General features: G+C 52.1%; 2 protein-coding genes and 1 long non-coding RNA gene across 7 annotated transcripts in view; 2 read left to right on the forward strand and 1 right to left on the reverse strand.

Moving 5' to 3' along the window:
* Window positions 1-325: 325 nt before the first annotated feature.
* LOC123584470 lies at window positions 326-7,114 on the reverse strand. 3 transcript variants are annotated; one of them, XR_006705453.1, is made up of 3 exons: window positions 6,922-7,114; window positions 1,959-2,083; window positions 326-1,802 (listed from the first exon to the last, which is right to left on the reverse strand). It is a non-coding gene; the product is annotated as an uncharacterized LOC123584470 (long non-coding RNA). The 3 variants fall into 3 exon arrangements; XR_006705452.1 differs by having other exon boundaries at window positions 1,959-2,068; window positions 6,922-7,110; XR_006705451.1 differs by lacking the exon at window positions 6,922-7,114 and having other exon boundaries at window positions 1,959-2,338.
* LOC123584467 (arpin) lies at window positions 6,399-19,421 on the forward strand. The gene is made up of 6 exons (XM_045452348.1): window positions 6,399-6,624; window positions 7,898-7,973; window positions 11,014-11,146; window positions 14,305-14,511; window positions 14,902-15,065; window positions 15,969-19,421. The coding sequence occupies exons 1-6, from the start codon at window positions 6,533-6,535 to the stop codon at window positions 15,975-15,977; spliced, it is 681 nt and encodes a 226-aa protein (XP_045308304.1). The 5' UTR covers window positions 6,399-6,532; the 3' UTR covers window positions 15,978-19,421.
* A 2,826-nt stretch (window positions 19,422-22,247) lies between these two features.
* The window catches only part of AP3S2 (adaptor related protein complex 3 subunit sigma 2), a 59,567-nt gene continuing 59,239 nt past the window's right edge, over window positions 22,248-22,575 (forward strand). Inside the window, exon 1 of one of the 3 annotated variants that reach the window (XM_045452350.1) lies at window positions 22,248-22,390. In XM_045452350.1, coding sequence (XP_045308306.1) covers window positions 22,322-22,390 — 69 coding nt within the window. In that variant the 5' untranslated portion in view covers window positions 22,248-22,321. The remainder of the gene's footprint in view (window positions 22,391-22,575) is intronic. The other 2 variants (XR_006705449.1, XM_045452349.1) reach the window with 2 other exon arrangements.

Genomic DNA, 22,575 nt, shown 5'->3' on the forward strand with positions numbered 1-22,575 from the left:
CGCTCAACGGACTGAGCCACCCAGGTGCTCCTGGAAAATTCTTACATATGATTGCATAGATTGGGTTTTTCTTTTTTTTTTTTTTTCAACGTTTATTTATTTTGGGGACAGAGAGACAGAGCATGAACGGGGGAGGGGCAGAGAGAGAGGGAGACACAGAATCGGAAACAGGCTCCAGGCTCCGAGCCATCAGCCCAGAGCCTGACGCGGGGCTCGAACTCACGGACCGCGAGATCGTGATCTGGCTGAAGTCGGACGCTTAACCGACTGCGCCACCCAGGCGCCCCTAGATTGGGTTTTTCAAAACACACAGCCCGAGACCCAATCTCCCTTGCTACGACTTTATTAGGGAATGCAATCCCAGGAAAGCCAGAGGAAGGGAACAGGGAACATCGCTGAGGGGCAGGGAGGCGGGAAGAGCAAATCCGAGGCTGCATCACTCAGCAGGTCAAGGCTTGGAATGAAGAGCGAGTGTGTGTCTGATCTCATGGGACCATCTTCCAAGAGGCCATCTTCCTTTTTAACTGTATTTCATCATTGTCTATACAGGGAGAGAAAGAAGGGAGAATTTTATCTGGCAGCTTCTGTCTCCCATGGGTCAAACATTCTCTCCGCAAGTGTTAACTGCCCTTCACTTCAGGGTCGTCCAAGCTTGGCGCCCAGAGGGCCCCCAGTGTCTCGCACCTCAGCACCAATGTGGACGCCTCAGGGCAAGAGGGGGAGCCGTGCTACACAGGAGGGCTTGGGGCACTGGTGGGTTGTACCCACACGAAGTGAGTTGAAGCGCGCAAGGTCTGTCATCTCAGCAGCAGCTGGCACCCTGACGATCAGCGGCGGAGCCTGGCTTTATCAGGTTGCCCCCGAGCTGCAGGAGTTGAGGCTCCTCAAAAACTGCCATAAAGCTCCCCACGGCTTTTACAAATCCTTAAGCTGGCTGTCAGCTACCCCGAGCCTACCATTTTCTTTTTTGCAAGGTGTCTCGTGTTCATAAAAGCCGGCCTACTCTGCATTTCTCATAATCATCACTGTCCCCATAACCAATGAAAGGCTACAGACATTCCAGTTCCCAGCTGAATTCCACCTTCTACCTGCCCCTCACCCCCATGTAACCACAGGTGAAAACCTCAGTAATTTTGATGCCCAGTTCATGCCAAGGGTCACCACCACCTGCTTTACTCTAGCAAGTGTCCTTATTGCCATCAGACCAGTAAGGAGGCAATTCAATGTCACAATCCTATCCCGGGAGTCTTCTTTTAAGCGCCCCCGGGACCAAGTGTCTCGGGGGCAAGCGTGTGGCCGTGAGGTGAAGTGTGGAGGACTGTTTCTGTGTGTCAGAAGTCAGCTGGAACGCGGGCAGAACTGGTCACCCCGGAGAGGCTAGGACAGGACGGGTCAGAGGCTCTGGAGGCATGGAAGGACCAGAGGCTGTGATGTGGCACGAAGAGATGTCTGATAACAAAGGCGTATCATAGATTTTCTTTCCAAACAAGGCCTGTCCTATTTGCATTTATTGATGTAACGTGATGGATAGGCTTCGTTCTCATTCTGGCATCTTATTTTGTATTATGCTTTCTCTCTCCAGTGCTTCCTTTGTTTTGCATCTTTTGCTGTGTGGTGTGTGTGCGTGTTTTCTTCAGATTATTTCACCGCATTTGTGGCAATTTGGTGCTCTCTCTCTTCCGGAACCAGCAGACTTTGTCAAGACAAGATGTGTCAGATATGCTAAGATGTGATGCGATGCATAAAACCCGAGACTACACACACAGGCAGGCGTTCCTTGTTTGTTTCACTGTTGTCTATTTCTGCTCAACAGAAATCCTGATACGTTCGCTTGTGCCCAGTGCCCACCAAAAGAGAGAAAAACAAAATGTTGGTGGGTTTATAATTACATCTTTAGCGAGAACATTCCTGAGAAAACTTGCATTTTGATGAGGATTAAGAACCAATCTTCTGCTTACGATTTTACCTGGTCTGGCGAGTAGAAGAATTTTCTATACACCGGCTTCTGGTTCCTTATGATCCATGCTTTGTTGCTTCTCCTGTCCCCATGCGGTCTCAGTGCCAGGCTCTACAGGACACATTTCTGCTGGGATGTGATCCCTGGCCCTGCACCTTGGTGCCCTACAGTAGGTGAGTCGGCCCAGAGGCTGGTAGGGCACACCCACACCAGCACAGCTTACAAAAACCGAATGATAGGTGGGAAAGACTACAGACCCCATAAATCTGTTCCATGAAACCCAAACTAAACGTATCTCATGTCAACTTGACTCTCATTCGAGTCATTCCAATATCCGACATGAGGTAAAGGAAAATTCGGGCCAAAAAAAAAAAGAGAGAGATAGTGGTCTTAACTGACCACATCCAAAATTGCCTTATTGGGGCGCCTGGGTGGCGCAGTCGGTGAAGCGTCCGACTTCAGCCAGGTCACGATCTCGCGGTCCGTGAGTTCGAGCCCCGCGTCGGGCTCTGGGCTGATGGCTCAGAGCCTGGAGCCTCTTTCCGATTCTGTGTCTCCCTCTCTCTCTGCCCCTCCCCCGTTCATGCTCTGTCTCTCTCTGTCCCAAAAATAAATAAACGTTGAAAAAAAAAATTAAAAAAAAAAAAGCATATGCCCATGTGAACACATTGTTAGGGTTCTTCAACCCTGTCCTTAAAAAGGGCCATCGTACTGAGGGGCCCAGAGCTTAAGCTGTCTCTGCGTTGTACCTCATGGTTTACAATTTAATGTAGACACATCAATAATCTACAAATAGGTATAAGAAAGTCCAATAAAGTTTTGGTCTTTTGCCAATGATGACTGACACTCTTTAGGAAATAAATATCGGAACCTTTTGGAAAAGAAGTTTTCTTATTCTCTTAGCTTCGTGCCTCGCTGGTGCCTGTTCTCCCAATTGTACTGATGGGGTGAAGTCACAGAGCCCAGCAAGAAAGAGATTATTCTTTCCAAGAAAGGATTTACTGCAGCGTTGTCCCATAGAACTTTCTGCAATGATGGAACTGTTCTGTGTCTGTGCTATCCAAAATGGTAGCCATTTGCCACATGTTGCTAGCTATTAAGCCCTTGAAATGTGGCTAGTGAGACTGAAGAATTGGATTTTACATAGATTTAATTAATTAAAGCAAAAATTAAAATAGCCTCATGTGGCTAGTGGCTGCCATAGAAGACAGAGGAGATTTGAAGCCATTTGAGTGGGAAGATGACAAAGGAAGGGGGCCATGCCAGTCATGTGGCTGTGACCAGCCTGCGGCTTTTTGTTTGTTTTTTACACCATTTTATTGAGGCATGATTGGCATAAAAACAGCTGTAAATATCTAATGTATACAACTTGATGAATTTGGAGGTAAGTACACACCCAAAAAACTATCACCATAATCTATGCCATAATCACACCTATCGCCTCCAAAAGTTTCCTCCTGCCCTTGTTTATTTGTTACTATTATTCTGTGTGCATGAAAAGAACACTTAAGATTTACCCTCTTAGTAAATTAAAAAAATTAAAAAAAAAATTTTTAATGTTTATTTTTTAGGGAGAGAGACAGACAGACAGAGTGCAAGCAGGGGAGTGGCAGAGAGAGAGGAAGACACAGAATCCGAAGCAGGCTCCAGGCTCTAAACTGTCAGCACGGAGCCCCAGACTCATCAACCAAGAGCACATGACCTGAGCCGAAGTCAGACTCTTAACTGACGGAGCCACCCAGGCACCCCACCCTCTTAGTAAATCTTCAAGTAGGTACTGCAATATTAATTAGAGGCACCGTGCTGTACAGATCTCTAGGTCTTATTCATCTTGTAGCCCTGAAACTTTGTAGCCTTTGACTTCCATCTCCCCATTTCCCCCTCCCCCCAGCCCCTGGCAACCACCACTCTATTCTCTGCTTCTACGAGTTTGACTCTTTTAGATTTCCCGTGTACAAATGAGATCGGGCAGTATTTGTCTTACCGTGTCTGGTTTCTTTCACTTCCAGGTTCATCCATGTGTTGCAAATAGCAGGATTTCCTGCCTTTTTAAAAAGCTGAATAATATTCCGTTGTAGGTATATACCGCATTTCCCCTCAATTTACCCACTGATGACCATTTAGATTGCTTCCATGTCTTGGCTATTGTGGACAATGTTGTACGGAACACGGGAGTGCAGACACCCCTTTGAGATCCTGATCTCTGTTCCTTTGGAAAGGTACTCAGAAGTGAGATTGCTGGGTCATATGGCAGTTCTAGGTTTCATTTAAGAACCTTCCACCGTTTTCCTCAGTGGCTAGACCAGTTTACATACCCACCAACAGTGTATCAAATGCTCCCTTTTCTCCACATCCTCCCTAACATTTCTCTTTTGTTTTTTTCTGATACCCGCCATTCTAACAGGTATGAGGTGATATCTCATTGTGGTTTCGGTTTGCATTGCCCCGATGATGAGGGATGTTGAGCAGCTTTTCATGTACCTGTGGATCATTTGTATGTCTTCTTTAGAGAAATGTCTATTCAGTTCCTTTGCCCATTTTTAAATCGGGTTATTTGTTTTTTGTTTTTTGTTGTTTTTTTGCTATTGGGTTGTAGGAGTTCCTTATATCAGGCTGGGGAGTTTTATTTTTTTTTTATTTTTTTTTTTCAGCGTTTATTTATTTTTGGGACAGAGAGAGACAGAGCATGAACGGGGGAGGGGCAGAGAGAGAGGGAGACACAGAATCGGAAACAGGCTCCAGGCTCTGAGCCATCAGCCCAGAGCCCGACGCGGGGCTCGAACTCACGGACCGCGAGATCGTGACCTGGCTGAAGTCGGACGCTTAACCGACTGCGCCACCCAGGCGCCCCCCAGGCTGGGGAGTTTTAAAGAGAGAGAACCAAAAGACAATTCTGCCAGAGGGACTTCCCACTAAGGGTCTTGTCCTTCTCTCTCAGACATTTCCAGAACAGCCTGGTAGACCAGGCTGGGGATGGGGCTAACTGATCCATTAGACACAAAGCCTGGGGCCCGTGGAAATGTTTTAATTTCTTTAAAATTAGAAGAAAACAAAAAAGAGTTTTTAGGCTGAAGAAAATGTTTTCATATATAATATTAATATATTCATTGTTAGGTCAACCCACCCATAAAATATAATTAAAATTTTTATTTATTTATTTTTATGCTTTATTACTTTTGAGAGAGAGAGAGAGAGACAGAGTGCAAGCGGGGGAGGGGCAGAGAGAGAGGGGGACACAGACTCCCAAGCAGGCTCCAGGCTCTGAGCTGTCAGCACAGCTGATAGGGCTACGCAAAGCCTGATGGGGCTACGCAATCATGACCTGAGCTGAAGTCCACGCTTAATTGACTGAGCCACCCAGGTGCCCCTAAAAAATTTTTTTATTTTATTTAATTAAAAAAAATTTTTTTTTACATTTATTTATTTTTTGATAGACATAGAGACACAGAGCACAAGTTGAGGAAGGGCAGAGAGAGAAGGAAACAGAATCCAAGGCAGGCTCCAGGCTCTGAGCTGTCGGCACAGAGCCCCACGCGGGGCTTGAACTCACAAACCGTGAGATCATGACCTGAGCCAAAGACGGATGCCCAACGCACTGAGCCACCCAGGCGCCCCCGCCCCCCAATTTTTTTTTAATGGAGGAAGGAGTCCTTGAAAACAAAAACGCTAGGACCCACCGCTTCTACCAGTAACAGCTCATTTTGGGCAACCAGGTACCTCCCTTCTTGAATGCTCCCCCTCAGAGGCCACAGATGAACTCCATGAATGGGTTCAAGTGCCCATTCTCAAACAAGAGTACCAAGACTTTTCAACAATCCCAGGGTCAGAACAGAGCCCTGCACTGGAAAAACGCCTCTCTAGACTGTTACATACTTGGGCAGCGGACAGTGGGGAGCTGGGGAGGGGTTCAAGAGCTGTGTGGGAAGGCAGAGAGGGGAAATGCTATGTTGTAGAGTGAGATGGTTAATCTTGACTACTCCTCTCATCCTGACCCCATAAAGGAGGACGCATGAGCTCGGAGAGGTTGAGAAACTTGGCCAACCTTACACAGTTGGGGCACAAACCTCCATGTGCCCTTGCTCTGACCTAAAACTAAGCACAGATCCCTGGAACCCTTTCCGCAGCCACTGTGGGAGCATCAAGAGTAGCTTCGGTGCCGACCAGCCTGCCATCCCTGAGAGCTGTTCTCTTTTCCCCATTCCTGCTGCTTCCGGAGCTGATCCTATAGGATCTCTGGGCCTCAGTTTCCCCCTTTGTGCGTGTGTTGGGGCGGAAGGGGGGGGTCTCCCTCTAGCCACGCGAAAGAGGGAGGGAAAGAGGAGGACGTGGCTTTCCACCCTGCCCACGCTAAGGCCCCAGCCGAGGGTCTTCCCGGAAGCCCACCTCCCCGCGCGCGCCGTCCCGCGGCAGGAATGGGCTCGGCCCCTTTAAATCCTGCCCGGGGCCGCGCCCTTCCCGGCTGGGCGACTGGGAATTGCGGCCCGGCGCGCGCTCTCCGCGCTCCCGGAGCCGAGCCCGCGACCCCGCGCGCCGCCTCCGAGCGCCGGGCCTGCGGACGCAGGGGCCGTGCGCATCATGAGCCGCATCTACCACGACAGCGCCCTCCGGAACAAGGCGGTGCGGAGCGCGCGGCTGCCGGGGGCCTGGGACCCCGCCGCCCACCAGGGGTAGGCCCAACGCGCTCTGCCCCTGCCTCTCGGGCCGCCTCCGGCCCCGGTTTAGAACCCGGGCTTCGGGATTGGGGAGGGGACCGCGGTCCGGGTGCGGGTGGGAGGGGAGGCAGACCTGGCCAAAGCCACCCGCCACCGCCCCCCGCCCCCAGCGCTCCCCTCCGCCCTGCAAGCAGAGCGCACCCTTAGAACACAGATCGGCTTAAAATTCCCCACTGCCCCCCCCCCCCCCCGCCCCGTAGCGTCGGGAGAGGGTCTCGATCCGACTCCCAAACGGAGCTCGAAAGCACCGACCTTTGTCTCTACCCCTGCCTGTCGCGACTGTAAAATTCCCAGCCACTTGCCTCGCCGCCCTGCCCGCCGGCCTTGGTTCAGGCCGCCCGCCGCACTTCCCGCCCCGGAAGGGACGAAGGCGTGGAGCGATCCCAACGGCGCGGGGGAGCTGGCGTGGCGCGGCCGCGGGAGGGCAATGCCTGCCTGGAGGCGCGTGTGGGATCGGGATCCGGATGGGGCGGAGGGGAGGCCCTGCGGTCACCCACGCAGAGGTGTTGAGAACACGTGGACCATGCCAGCAGCGGGTACAAACACTAAGGAATCTGGAGGTGAGGGGTCGGTAGGGGCAGGTAATAGAGTTTCCCCCATTCCTTCCCGTGTCCCCGCCCTCTCCCATTTCTGTGGCTCTAAAAGGGAAACCCCAGGTTTTGTGAAAACTAGAAGCGGGAAGCGGGGAGCTAGGAACTCTCTGCGAGGGACCCCACGATCTTGGGCTAGTCATAAAACTTCTGGTGTGGGGTTTCGCCACCTCTAAGTGCGTATGGATGACAGGAGGAATAGAAAGTGTTTTAAAACAGGTGAAAAGGGAAGATCCTTTACAGCAGCTTAGACCCCTCCCTCAAGTTTGATTAAATTAAGAAGCAAAATCCTTTCTATTTGGTAAGCACTTAATAGTTTAGCACTTTCACTCACATGATCTTTTGTCATCATCATCACAAGACTCAGAGTGAGGTGGCTATTCTCCCGTTTTGTAGATAGGAAGACTGAGGCTCTGGTTACAGTAACCCCTTGCAGGAGGGGCCACAGCTTGGTCTTGCAGCCTTGAGGAGGTCCCTTCTACTCTCTGGGCAGTGCCCCAGCGTTTGGGAGTCAGGTGAATAGGAGACGCTTGTGGGCCTTGCTTCTATCCCAGTGCACACTCTGCCCTGGGCCGTTGAACTTACGCCTCTTCCCTGAGGACTGACACAACCAGCTGATCCCTTCTTTCCATCCCCAGGGGAAATGGCGTCCTGCTGGAGGGAGAGCTGGTGGACGTGTCTCGGCACAGCATCTTGGATGCCCGTGGCAGGAAGGTGAGGACGCTTTCCTGGGGACACTAGCAGGGCCCTACCTTCATGGTCCTCACCCACCGGCAGATCTCCCGGTGCTTGACTACTTCAGTGCTGAGATTTGGGGTCGGGTTCCTCCCGGGAGGGGCTCACAGGGCAGGTGGGGAGTGGGTGGGGAGATAGCAGCCAAAAGGGACCACTGAGTGGAAAGGCGACTTTGGCACTGTGTTGGGCAGAGGACAGATGACGGGGCCTGGGTTCCTGCTGAGGACACAGATCAGCACTGACCCCAGTGGTGAGTGTTTGGGGCTCGGATTGGGAGGGTTGAGAGCAGGAAGGGGTGAGGTGACCGGTTCAGGACTGAGGCTGTGGGTGCTGTGTGGGCTGGAAGGTGCTCCAAAGAGGTCCCATTGCTTCTGTTTAAAGGGCTGGGAGCCTCGCTGGGTGGGCAGGATGGGGGGCTCTGTTTTCTGGGAGGGTCAAGGGCCCAGATTCCTGGCTTCTGGAAGTGGTCTGGTAGTTCCCACTGCCCTGGGGCCTGATGGGTCAGCAGTGACCTTCCCCTTTTGGGGACCAGGTTTGTTCCTGGGAGGTCATGTCACCTTTGAATTTTTTGGAATCGATTCATTTTAATTTTTTTTTTAATGTTTATTTTTGCGAGAGAGAGGTGGGGGAGGGGCAGAGAGAGAGGAAGGAACAGAATCCAAAGCAGGCTCTAGGCTCTGAGCTGTCAGCACAGAGCCCGACGCGGGGCTCGAACTCCTAAACCGTGAGTTCATGACCTGAACTGAAGTCGGACACTTAACTGAGCCACCCAGGCGACCCTGAATCATTGAAAATGTACTGGTGGAGTTTGTTGTCGGAAGGAGACCTAAAGTTCTCCATTTGCAAAGTGGTGGCTCTCTTGGCCTGGGCTCGCTTGTCTTTGAGCAGCACTGTGTGTGGCTGGGCACTTTGGAATGTGGGGTTTTTAGAGAGCAGGTCACTGCTGTGGACCTGGGCCTCCTCGTGCATACAGGCAGGGACGTTGGGGTGGGAGGAGGGTAGCTGTGTTCTGGGCCTTTGTCCAGCCTCCACATTAAGTCTGCATTGCTGACCCCGCCTGGGGCTTCAGTTCCCATGTCCGTGCCCTTGTCCGCTTGCCTCCTCACACCCTTGGGGTCGTGCCCTCCATCACCTCGCCATCTCAGGTGTCCACAGACACACCCACTGCTTACCCTCCGATACTTGCCCGTGTCTTTCCTGAGCCCTAGTTTTGAATTTCCACCCCCTTTCTAACAGCCCCACTCGGTGTGCTGACCACCTTATCTCCTTGTTCTCTAAAGCTGAGCTCGTCCCAGGGGCTCAGAGCCCGCTGCTGCCCTGCAGCCCCGGGAAAAGCCTCCGATCCCAGCTCGGCACCGGTTTCGCCCAAGAGGTGTTTTGCTGCATCCACCCCCCTCCTTAGGGTGCCAGCCAGCAGGGTGGACACAGCAGTCCGGAGCCCCCAGCCAGCCTGCCCGGCAGGGCCAGCAGTAGCTCCAGGCTGATGTGGGACCGGCCTCCCTCTGCTGCCCTTGGGGCAGAGCGTTCTGTCAGCCCTGCCCACACTTGCCTTCTCTGAGTTCTCCCTTCTAATGATAATGCACTAGACCCCTGCAAACCTCTACTGTCTCTTCCTCCAGCCTCCCCCCGGGAAGCAGTGCCTGGTCCTGTTGGTCCTTCTACCTTGGCCATCCCTTCCCACCCCTCCCCTTTCTCTTTCTACTGGCCTTAGGCGGATGGGGCCTCAGAAAATTAGCCTGTCCTCATCAAACCTTCCAGCTGCCCCCGACGCTCATTCTTGCCCTGCCGGTCACTTGTTTCCTCAAAGACATATTGGAGGGTCTCACTGCTGTTCAAAAACCTTTCTGGATTCCCTCATGGGGCGCCTGGGTGGCTCAGTCGGTTAAGCGTCTGACTTCGGCTCAGGTCATGATCTCACAGTTTGTGAGTTCGAGCCCCATGTCGGGCTCTGTGCTGACAGCTCGGAGCCTGGAGCCTGCTTCGGATTCTGTGTTTCCCTCTCTCTCATTCTCTGTCCCTCCCCCACTCACACTCTGTCTCTCTCTTTCTCTCTCTCTCAAAAAATAAATAAATGTTAAAGAATATTTAAAACACACACACACACACACACACACACACACACACACACACACACACCTTTTGGGATTCCTTCTTGTCTATCAGGTAAAGTCCAAACTCCAAATACCAACTCAAGGCCCATTTCAAACTGGTGCTACTTGCTTTCCCGGCCTGGGCTCCCACGAGGCCTCTGACTATCCTCTGTTGCTCAGACATGCGCACCAGACCTTGACTTTTATTGCGTACCTGTCCCAGGCTTTTAATATTCTCCCTACTCCCTTTTCCCCGGAAGCTGCAGGTTTCTCCATGCTTTGAGACCTTGCCAAGAGGTGGATTCCTCTTCTCCAGTGTCCAGGAGCATGTGACCCACCCGCTTTGGCCAGAGTAGCTGGCAAACAGCATTTGCAGCCCCCTTTACGTTTTACACTGTGCTTGCGTCTCCAGTATCTCATCGAACCCTTGCCGCGTTTCTGCAAGTAGACAGCACGTTGTCCCCACGCAACAGGGGAAACTGAGGCTAGGCGGGATTAGCCCCAGGTCCAACACGTGTCGGAAGCTGCCCTCCCTTGGAACTTTCAGGGCCCTTTCTATGACCCTTGCCCTCCTCCACTCCTGCATCATGGTATTTGGGGTCCTCGGTGCTTGGGTTATGGTTTTCTGTATGTGCTTTCTGTCTCTGGCCGTGTGGGGACTTTGGGGTCAGGCGGGGGCCTGCCGTCTCGTGGCCGCAAGGAGCACACATGCTTCGTGATGGGAGGCAGGTGCGTACTGAGCACGTGATTGGATAAATGAGCGAAGATGGGGGGGGCGGGGCATCTGCCCAACTGGAATCTCTTTGGGAGCTGAGATGGGATTCGGGGTGGAGGGGGAGGTTGGGGGGCTCGCAGTGGAGCCCTGTGGGGAGTGTGTGTGTTGGAGGGTGGGGGGAGTGAAACAGCGCCCTCCCTGTCTCCGGCCCCAGGACCGCTACTATGTGTTCTATATCCGGCCCAGTCGCATCCATCGCCGGAAGTTCGACCCCAAGGGAAACGAAATCGAGCCCAACTTCAGTGCCACCAAGAAGGTGAACACGGGCTTCCTCATGTCGTCCTACAGTAGGTATCTTCCGTCCTTCCTCCCTCAGGGCCCTCCCACCCTGTGGCCTTGCTGTGTCTCTTGGTCCCTAATGAGTGTCCGCTCGGCCTTGGAGTCCATGTCTGGCCTGGGGGCCTGCTGGCCGGACTCCTCCTGCCCCTCGTCCACTCAGAGGATCCCCAGTGCCCCACCTCAGCCCCAGGGGCCTGGCTGGCCTGACTCCTGCAGTCTGGCAGAGGCGTCCGGGAACCTGGCTCTGGGCTCTCACTGCCTTTGTGCAGAGCCCAGGCCGGGCCCCTGGCAGCCTTCATCTTCCTGCCCAAATTCCGTATGATTCTTAGGCCCTTGGACCTCCTTCCTCTTTCCAACTGTGGCTCTACAGGGAACGCTTTGCTGTCTGTGGAAGAAGGTTTGGAGGTTGAGTGAGAATCCTTCCATCCCTCTATCAGTTTATTCATTCATAGTTTCAGTTGTCTGTTCATTCTCTGAATATTTAATGAGCATCTCCCCTCTGCCAGGCCCTGAGCCACATGCCAGGGTCCAGGGACCACAGGGACAAACAAGATTTGGACCTGCATTCGAGATGTCCTCAGTCCCTTAGAGGAGATGGACAGGACAGAGGAGGGGCTCTGGGCCCAGGCAGGCACGGTCGGGGGCGGGCCTGGAGGGGGGAACACCAGTGCGAAAAGCTGAAAGGAAAGCAGGAATCAGCAGGGTGCTGGGGTTTGGAAAGGTGTTGCAGGAGGGGGTTGCAGGCCAAAGCGTGATGGGAACTGGGGGCTCCTGATGCAGGTGAGGAGAAGCCTTTAGGGAGGCAGGGGCCAGGTGGAGAAGGGCCCCAGAAGGACACCTGATCGAGAATGCAAGGGAGTCCTGTTGTGAGTGGTTTCAAGTAGGGCAGGGATGTGAGTAGAACGGTTTTAAAAAATCCCGGGGTGGAGCGGGGAGCACCTGGGTGGCTCAGTGGGTTAAGCATCCGACTTCAGCTTAGGCCATGAAGTCACAGTTCGTGAGTTTGAGCCCCACATTGGGCTCTGCACTGACAGTGCAGAGCTTGCTTGGGATTGTCTCTCTCTCCCTCTCTCTCTGCCCCTTCCCTGCTCGAGTAGGCTCTTTCTCTCTCTCTCAAGATAAATAAATAAACTTAAAAAAATAAACAAATCCCCTCCCAGGGGGAGGGGTGCCTGGCTGGCTCAGTCAGAAGAGCATGTGACTCTTGATCTCGGGATCGTGAGTTCAAGCCCCATGTTGGGTGTAGAGATTCCTAAAAAAAAAAAAGTAAGTAAACTTAACAAAAATCCCAGGGGGCGACCAGCAGGCCTGTTAGGAGGCTGTGGTGGCCAGATTAAGGGCCTGTCAGTGAGGATGCAGAGACTGGAGAGACTTGGGACAGAGGAGGCACAGCGGCCTCAGTGTTTGGAGACGGGGAGAGTGAGAGAGGGGTCAGGGACGGCCCTGGGGTTTGGGCTCAGGCGCAGGCGTGAGGAGAAGAGTTCTGTCTGGGACACGTGGTTGCACCTCTAGGTAGAGGGTGATGCCCGCTGGGGCCTTGGAGGCACAATTCTGGAACCCAGGAAGCAGGCGGGGCTGGTGGCACACGTTTAGGGCCCATCACACATTGCGAGTACGGAAGCTGTGAGAGTGGATATGGAGTCACCCGGGAGGCCGGGGAGGAGCCCGCTAGGAACCAGAGGAGGGACCCCTGCAGAGGTCTGAGGGAAGTAGGGAGCATGTGTCTCTCTGAGGGGGGGTAGCAATGGGGTCAGGTGCTGCCTGAGGCCCAGCAAGGCCAGGACTGTGGAGCATCCAGTGGGCTCACAGTGAAGTGCTCCCAGTGACTCGGGGAGAGGGGGGTCTGGAGTAGTGGGTGTCAAAGCCAGAATTCAGGAAGGCATTAAGGTAAGATCCAGTGTGGAGCAGGAGACCCAGGTGCCCGAGGACGGAGAGGGGTGGGAGAGGAACGCTGGCTCGAGGCAGGAGAGGGACACTTGGTCCTTTGAGAGGGAAATGGAAGAGAAGGAGGAGAGGTGTCTTGTGCTTATCGGTAAGTTGACAGGGCGGTGGCAGGGTGAGTAATCCCACCTCGGGCTTCCGTGACCTTGGGGAGTGGAGGTGAGAGGTGGTCTGTCTGAGGGACGTTGGGAGGGGTGAGGGCTGAGGAACCAGGAGCGGTTCGAAAGCCCTTGGTGGGAGTGCGGCGTCTGGGGAACCCGGCAAGGTTTTACACCCCGAATGGAACAGGGCCCGGCCTCCACGGCTGGTGCGCTACTCTCGCTGCCCCTGGCTCTCGGCGTGGAGAGGCCAGGCTGCCGGCCCGCGCCGGGTTGCTGAGCTGGGGTGGCTGTGCACACCTCCCTGGGCTCTTGGGGCCTGTGAGTCCTCCCAGCCCTGTGAGGCCTCACCTCTCAGTCTCGGACCACCACCTCATCCCACCCCACGCCCCCCGCCGGACCCGACCCGGGATCTGCAGATTTGGGACATTCAGGGCAGGTAGGTGAGGCTGTTGGGATCCCCCCCCTGAGCCTCCGAGCTCTGCCGGGGCTGGGGTGAGCCAGCCAGGGGAGAGTATGTGGACCCCGTAGTTCGCTGCTCCTTCCACAGACCCCAGCCCAGCCAGGAGACCCTGAGAGCCTGGGGAGAAGAACCCTGTCTAGGCAGGGGGGAATCTGTGCGGAGGCAGAATTTTGTAGAGGGTTTCAATCCTGCCTCCTCCGCTGACCAGCTGTGTGACCTTGGGCAGATCACCTAACCTCTCTAAGCCGTCGTTTTCTCCCGCGTAAAAAAAAAAAAAGGGATAAGGAAAACATTTACGCTCATTGGGGGTTTACCACGTGCCAGACTCTGTGCTAAGTGCTTCACGGGTGTCATTTCATTTACACCTCATGTCCGCCCTGTCATTAGGTACCCTTTTTGTCCCTCTTTGTCAGGCACAGAGAGGTTAAGTCACCTTTGCACGGGCTCACGTGGCTTGTGAGCAGATGTGCAGCAGGCAGCCGGGCTCCAGAGCCCGGGGCCGGAAGTCACCTGCCAGGACAGCCTCGATGACTCCTGGCACCGCGGGCGCGCACAGCCCTGCCTTCAGGTGGTTGTGGGCACGTCAGACACTCAGGTCTCCCCTGGCTCCCAAAGGACCCTCCCTGAGTGCTTGCTGGGACCCTCCTGTGCCGTGTGTCTGCAGAGGTGGAAGCTGCGGGGGACACGGACAGACTCACGCCCGAGGCGCTGAAGAGCCTGGTACAAAAGCCAGAACTGCTTGCGCTGACGGCGAGCCTCACCCCCGACCAGACGGTGGCGTTCTGGATGCCTGAGTCAGAGACGGGGGCGATGGAGCTCGAGCTGGGGATCGGGGTACGGCTGAAAACCCGAGGCGACGGCCCCTTCCTGGGTGAGCAGCGCAGCCCTCACGTGGTCTCGTGTCCCCGTGGCCCATAGCGGTTCCCGGCCTCCTGTTGAGGGCTCCTCCACCCCACCTGCTGAGAACCCACGCGAGTGGGCCGGGTCTGCTTATTCCCGAGACTTCTTCCTAAGTCTCCGGACAAGTGCCCTGGGGCCAGCAGCCTAGACACTCTGGATCCTGGGGGGCCGCCCAATCCCGTGGTTCCCTAGGGTGACCTCTCGTATTTAGTGCCTTGGGGGTCACACTCAGGGCCTCCCTGAGGGCACTGAAGAGAGCAGTGGTTTCACCCGGGCCTAGGGTCCCCAGCAGAGCAGGCCGGCCCCCCATTATTTTACCACTATAGAAAGACAAGCCGTTCAACTTCTCCCCTTCTTTCAGAGTCCTTAGCCAAACTTGAGGCTGGAACAGCGACCAAGTGTAATTTCGCTGGTGATGGAAAGACAGGAGCATCCTGGACGGACAACATCATGGCCCAAAAGTCTTCGGAGGAGGCCACGGCAGAGATCCGAGAGCAGGGGGACGGGGCAGAGGACGAGGAGTGGGTAGGTCAAGAGAGATGTCTATGGGTCTGGCATTGGTACGGTTTATCTCTTGGCGGGAGCTTCGTACATGTAGGTTGTGGTTGGGTGTAGGACAAGGACACGGCAGCATAAATTTTACTCCCCCCAGCTTTGGTGTTCATGGAATTTCCGAGAATGTGTTAGCCTCGGGAAAACTCCTTTCGAGGCAAGAAGGGTGACAACCTGAGAGACCTTGCTTTTCGGTAGGTCTGAACTGTGTCAATCTACAAGAAAGTCCCAAAGATGGAGAAAAGCGAGGGCTGGAAAGAATGGAATTCACAGGGAAACCAGGGAAACCTGATGCCATTACATCTCCAAACATTATCACTTCGAGTGAACACATTAGCCATGTTGTGGCAGCTGAGCTGAATGAGCTTTTTTTTTTTCCTCCTTCGTTCTGGGCTCTCTGCCCAAAGTGGTTGGAAAATGGCTGGCTTGGTCCTTACTAGATTTTTTTTTTTTTTTTTTTTCCTGCCAAGGATCAACCCCCCGCAGTCCATCCTTAGCCTATCTGCAGTTGATGTGTTTTCCTGAAGCATATTTCACCCGAAGGTTTGATATCAAAAGGCCCCAAATTGAACGTGTACAACAAAGTCACTGAAAAATGGGTTATTCACCCATGGCGAATGATGACATTCGCCAGAGAAAGCAGGGCAGGAAGAGTAGAGGGTCTGGATTCCCCTTTGTCTTACTAAAGGGAGTCTCGGAATGAAAAATAATCAGGGCTGCCAGGCCAGCTCCTTGGGCCAGCTCTAATGAGGGAAAGCCAAGGAGGATGGCCGAGGGCCCCATTGGTACCACTCGGTTGAACCCTTGTTTGTCTGATGCCTTGTAGAAGACTTTCATGAAATGTGCTCTCTTCACAACTCTTTACTTAACTCGTAGGATGACTGAGGTCGCCTCTGGGTCCCACCAGCGCTGCTGAGAATTTCTTCCATCAACGTCTACTCTGGAGCTCGGCTTACCTGGTTCTTCCCTACAGCCACCATGGACTACCCTTTGAATAAGCGTTGCAAAAACCAAATCCCAGACCATGACATGAGCAGTGGGGGCCCCATGCTGTGGCTCATGCAGGGCCCGTCTCTAGGTATTTTCATGGTGGCCCTTGCCCTGAGTGGCAGCCTTGTTTCTAGAGGCAGGCAGTGGATGGGTCCCCCCGGGGCAGTCAGAGGAATTGAACTTGGTCTTGGCGTAGACTTGGGGAATGCCCCTCATCTGCATGCAGTGTGGCTCAGGTGTTCCTTCCTCTGTCCTTGTTGTATTTCTTGCCTTCCCTGCACACCTGTCGCTTTTCCCCAGTGCCCAGTGGTGTAGCCTCTCGCTCTCCCGTTCACACCCCCCTTTTCCCCATGCTCCCTTTTCTTCCCCTACAGCTGCCAATTCTTTATCCCCCCTCTGGTTCTCTGCCACACGGGGGGCTCCTGTCTCCTGACCTCCCTGGCTGCTTTCCTGGGGCTGCTCTCTGGGAGGCCTAGCGTATTCACAGGTATGGCTGGCTGATCCCTACCTTTCAGACTCACTCTACCAGGCCGCATTTTGATAACATCTTTGTCTTCATTTTTTGTACTTTGAGAACTTTTTATGAGTGAGTAAATTTTCAGAAAAGGGTTCCTTTACGCTGACTGGGTTACGTCAGGTGTGAACAGTCTTCCAACTGAGTGGTGATTCTGTAAGAAGGAAGCCGTGTCTTTTTGATCGTGAACATTTCCTTGCTGGGTAATGAGCCCACACCCAGATCTGTGACGAGATGTGGAATTGACTTCTACACGTCCCAAGAATGGGCACAGACGTGGTGGCATGTGGGTCCTGCTTGCCTCGGGGACAAGAGGGGGCGGTGACGAGTCCCCTGATGTATCAAACACAGCACTAGATGCTTTCCGTGATAATAATTACAGCCCGCTTCCTGATGCTAGTACAGATGTCCCCCGCTTTATGAAAGTTCGTGTTGTGACCCTTGGCTTTTATGACAGACCTACCTTAGTACCTGTTTTTGCTAACCGAAAGCAATCTGAAGAGGGTTTTCATTTTTATGAAAAAAGGCAAAAACTGAAAGTTGTGTTCAGCATTTGTTTTGCAGCAAGCCGTTACAGAGGCGGGGCACACCCCAAGCAGCGAGAGTGGCCCCATGAGTCTCCTTCCCTGGGAATGACACTCGGCATCCAGCCCCCATAGCTTTGAACTGTCTATGAGCACCTGCTTCGCCTCAGTCGATTATGTGCGTGTGTTAGCGAGATGTGCCCTAAGGTTTCAGGAAAGCCTAAGTGAATGCTCAAAAAATTTCCCATTGTTTCTTCACTTTCTACCATTTCAGTTTATAAAAAGTTTCATAGGATTGCTGTACTTTTTGCGTAGTGGGGGAAACATATTTGCTCAGCGCTGGCAAAATCTTACTTTTCACAGCAATCCCATGTGATTTTTTTTTCCCATTTTTTTTTTTTTTTTGTATGATTTTGAAACTTACAGGCTCCATCCATAGTATATAGAGGAGAGAGGACGTTAAACCCAGGCACTCAGATTTCAAACTCTGTATTCTTTACTGGCTTATTCTGCTTCCACGTGTATGTAACAGGGAAGAAAGGGGGCTTCAGAGAGGTTGAAGCAACTGGCCCAGAGTCCCAGCTAATAAGTGAAACAGCCAGAATTCAAATCCAGAGATGTCCAAAGCAAAGCTTATGTTCCTTCCCCTGTCCTTTGCTTCCTTGGCCTATAGAAGGACCTTGAATACAGGGGCCCGGGGAGTCCTGGCCCTGTGAAGTAGGGTTATATTCCTAGACTTGAGGGAACTTGTCTAAATCCTTGACTGCTGACCTGCCCAGGCTGAAGTCAGTCCTACCGATTAGCAGTTGAGCAGGTAATATTATGCCTCCAGCAGTTATTATCTTGATTCCAGTTTTCATTTACCTTCTTGCATATTTGAGCCAGGGCTCGATGATATGGCTGTGAGGTTTGGGATTAGCGCTCCATTGGGGCCACCTGAAGTCATGGGTCACTGGACTGCTCGTAGATCTCTTCTGTTCTTGTTGCCCTTTTCTTAGTTCAGATCCTTGTGGCCTTTGACCTCGACCATTATAGAAGGTGCCTCCCTGGTATCCTGTGTCTGAACGGGGCTGGCTGGGACCTCCACCATGGGGATGGCCAGGGAAGTGGTTAGGCAGCAAGAGGACTGGGGATATTGACTAGAGGCACCCTGTGAAGGGATCCTGCTGCCCAAAGCACCGTGGCCAAAGGGTATGGCAAGGTCATATAGGCAGGTCACCATTCCAAAAAAGGAGGGCCAGTGTGTCAATAGGGGAAGACCTGGACAACAAATGGCTTTGGTGTCTTGGGGGGGCAGGGGGAGGGGTGGAGAGGAAGGAAGGAGGAGAGGAAGGAAGGGAGGAAGGGAAGGGTCCTTGTGGCTGGAGCTCAGAGAATGAGTAGAAGTCGTTTGAGATGAGGCTGGAGGTCAGCCTTGGCATCTTTATCACATTAAGTACTTTGGGACTTTATCCTTAATTTCCTGGAAGCCAGGGATTCTGGGGAGAGTGATAAGATTTGATTTGTTTATATCCAAGATCACTTGACTGCAGAGAACCTGAGAGTAACGAATCCAACTGGGGCTGCTACAGTTTCACAGTGACGGGGCTAGAGTGGTTTGGTGTATAACGGCGGGAGCAGACAGGACAGAAATTCAGGTGGAGGAGGAAAGGGACTTCCCAGCAACAGAAGAACACCTGCAGAGCGGAGGTGGGGGAGTGGCCCGCCCATGGAATATGCAAGTTCTGGACATGGTTGCTGTCATACCTACACATAAAATTCCATAATCCTTTTTCCATTAGTGTTGTATGATCGCTTTCCATGTTGCTACACAGTCTTCATAACCATTGTTTTTTAAGATTGACTGCCTTCTCATAGCTCTGTCATTGCCCAGTTTGGGGGTAATTGATTTCTATTTGGAGCTAAAATAATTAATGTTTTAGGTTATATACTGTTATATAATGATATACAACTGTTTTAGATTATATAGTTCCCCCAGTCTCACCCATACAGCTTCCCCCACCCCACCTCACCTCCTGCCCTCTCTTCCCCACCCCCACCATGCCATATTTTTGTATCTTGGGGTTATTTCTTTAGGGACAGATTCCCACAAGTCAGATTACTGGGAATTTAGGAGTTTTTTTGTAAAGGTCTTTTTAGATCATCAAATTTGCCTTCCCAAAGGGTTGTTCTAAGTTATAATTTCACCAGCAATGTAGGAGAGACCCGTTTTCATGCTTCCCCTGCCAGAATTGAGTGTGGTAACATTTTAAAAAATGATATTTGATCAGGTAAAAATAAAACAAATTTTTTTATTAAAAATTTTTTTTTAACGTTTATTTATTTTTGAGAGAGAGAGAGTGCGGGCTGGGGAGGGGCAGAGAGAGAGGGAGACCCAGAATCCAAAGCAGGCTCCAGGCTCCGATCTGTCAGCACAGAGCCTGATGTGGGGCTCTAACTCACAGACCGTGAGATCATGACCTGAGCCAAAGTCAGCAGCTTAACCGACTGAGCCCCAAACTTAAATTTAAATCTTAAATTTTGATTAGCTTTTTCCCCCGTTGATAGTGAACTTAAACTTTTTTTTCATGTTCATTTCCTAGATATATTTCCTCTTTGCTTCCTCAATTTCTTTGCCTGTTTATATACTTGGCGGGGGGGGGGGGAGGCTTTTGGTTATTTATATTTTAAATATAACCATTTACCGTATTTTAACAACCTCTTTTGTTTTTAAAAAAGTGGATTTTTTACAAAGATAAAAATCTTTGTATAGAGCTATCTGTTGACTTTTTGTGATTTGTATCGCTTCTAAGCTTATATTCTCCTTTCAGATGTTAGATATTGTCAATTTCTGTTTCTTCCATTTTGGTTATTATATGGTTTTACATTTAACTCCTTAATCCACTCTGCCTTTAATTGTGAAAGGGTAGGAAGTAAGATAAGCAAGATAATTATTTTCAAATGGCTAACCAGTAATCTCAACATAGTTATTGGATTCCTTCCCCCTCTGAAGTTAGGATGTCTCCTATATCATATACTAAAGTTATTTAAAAACAATTTTTTTAAATGTTTATTTATCTTGAGAGAGAAAGAGAGCACAAGCAGGGGAGGGGCAGAGAGAGAGGGAGACACAGAATCTGAAGCAGGCTCCAGGTTCTGAGCTGTCAGCACAGAGCCTGATGGGGCTCGAACCCATGAACCATGAGATCATGACCTGAGCCGAAGTCAGAAGCTCAACACTTAACTGACTGAGCCACCCAGGCGCCCCTAAAGTTATTTTATACCTAAGTTACTACATTTCAATAAGTCTCCCTGCAGTGACAATTTGAACTATCATAGGAGGCTTTAAGGTTTTGTAGAGCTAGGTACCTCTCATTACTCTTGTCTTAGAATTTTGATATTCTGCCTCAACATTTGAAACATTTTGTCAAGTTTCAGTGCGCATTGACTGCCTTTGGGTTTAAGTTAAAAAAAAATCTGGCTGCAAGAGTAATACTCTTGTATTTTAGAAAATTCAAAAAATGAAAAACATACAATTTCACCACTGTTTTTGAAATCGCTTGTGTAATAACTCAGTTACATGCCATGCTCCACGTGGTGACAAACAGTAACTAATTTTGTGTTTATAACCGTCTAAGGAGAATAATTTTTGTTTTCAAGTAGGAAAAAGTCTAGTATTACAGTAAACGAAACTGATACCACGCCTGTTCTAGGGACGAAGACACTTGGCGGAGGGGCCCAGGTGGTCAACAGAGCTAGGGTTCTAACCAGGGCAGTGTTGTTACTGTGGCCCGTGCAGAACCCTTTGTGATGCTGCCATTCCATGAGACACAATTATTATTTATATTTTAGTGTATCTACTTACAGTCTTTTACAGAGTGGGGTATCCATGTACATACTTTGTGTGATCTTTTCACTTAGATATGTCATGAACATTTATCTATCCCGTAAGCCTTTCACAACATTATTATTTTTTAAGTTTATTTATTTTGAGAGAGACGGAGACAGCATGAGCAGGGGTGGGGCAGCGAGAGGGAGAGAGAGAATCCCAAGCAGGCTCCACACTCAGCGTGGAGCCGGACACGGGGCTGGAACCCACAAACTGAGATCATGACCCAAGCAGAAACCAAGAGTCAGAGGTTTAAATGACTCGGTCACCCAGGCGCCCCTCACATTGTTTTTAATGGCCATTTAATATTCCTCATGTGCAGATAGAACAATGTATTTAAGGATCATCTCGTTTTGGAATGATGAGTGTGTGTCCCGTTTTTCCCTGCAGTTAACACTGCTGAGATGTACGTTCTTGAGGCTTTTCACACATCCCACAATCCTTTTATTATAAATTCCAAAACTGTAGATGCTGGGCCTCATGTTCTACATATTGTAAAGGTTTTTGCTCCCCACTGCGGAACAGTCCTCTGGACAGGTGATTCCGATTCGCAGCTCTATAGCTGCAACAAGGGACGTGCTCCACCTCACCCGAAGTCATTAAAAGAAGAAAGGAAATCTACAAATTTGGGATCGTCACATGGATTTGCGCTGAAGATTCCGTAATTCCACCGCTCGCTACCTACCGTGGAGAAACGGCCCTTTTGCACCAGCAGGCATTAATATTGCCTGCAGCGTTGTTACGTATATCGTACTGAAAATCAAAAATGAACTTCACGTTCCCTAAGCGGGCAACGGCTAAATAGGCTGGTTATCTCCACGCTGGGAACCGTTCTGCAAGTGTTAAGGGGAGAGGCAGGACTGCACGTTTCGCGAGGACGGGGAGAAGGGGAGACGGGGAAACAGGGAGCCCCCCGCCGCCCAGTCGCCCGGGAGCGCGGCTGCTGTCAGGGACTTCGGCTTCGGGATCTGCTTTCCCGACGTGCTCCGCCCGAGATTCTGCAGCAAGCGGTCCGGCCGGCCGAAAGGCAAGAGATCCGGGTTCGCGCCCTGGCCAGCCCCTGACTGGCAAACCGGTGCCAGCCGAGGTGACGACGCTGCCCAGCCTCGGGGTCCGCAGCGGCCCGACCCCCGCCCCCTCCCCGCTAGCCCACCCTGGCGCTTTCTCTTGGGGGTGCCGGGAAGCCGGACTCTTCGCGGCCGGGCCCCTTGGGCGCCGGGGCACGTTTCCGCCGGTCGCGCTCAGCAGCGCACCAAGCGGAAGTGGCCGTGTTGTGGCGGAAGTAGGTGCTTTGTGGGGGCCGCCGGCGCTGAAAGGAACGTGGCCGGCAAAGATGATTCAAGCGATTCTGGTTTTCAACAACCACGGGAAGCCGCGGCTGGTCCGCTTCTACCAGCGTTTCGTGAGTGCGGCCCAGCCTCGTCACGTCCCTGCAGAGCGTCCGTGCCCCCCCTCCCTCCCTCCGGCCCCACCTGCCGTCTCCCCACCTCCGGCTCCCGCACCGGGCGTGACCCTCGCACCCGTCACCCTCCTTGCGGGACCGGGGTCGGCGTCGGGCCTCACGTCCCACCCCCGCTCAACCCTTCC

Source organism: Leopardus geoffroyi, chromosome B3 (genome assembly GCF_018350155.1).
Source record: "Leopardus geoffroyi isolate Oge1 chromosome B3, O.geoffroyi_Oge1_pat1.0, whole genome shotgun sequence".
Lineage (NCBI taxonomy): Eukaryota > Metazoa > Chordata > Mammalia > Carnivora > Felidae > Leopardus > Leopardus geoffroyi.

What these genes read in the sequence shown, in the direction of transcription:
- LOC123584467 (XM_045452348.1), top strand. Translation starts at nt 6,533, where the DNA reads ATGAGCCGCATCTACCACGACAGCGCCCTCCGGAACAAGGCGGTGCGG. An exon ending in GACCCCGCCGCCCACCAGGG is followed by an intron (nt 6,625 to 7,897) that starts GTAGGCCCAACG and finishes TTCCATCCCCAG; the next exon opens with GGGAAATGGCGTCCTGCTGG. An exon ending in CTTCCTCATGTCGTCCTACA is followed by an intron (nt 11,147 to 14,304) that starts GTAGGTATCTTC and finishes GTGTGTCTGCAG; the next exon opens with AGGTGGAAGCTGCGGGGGAC.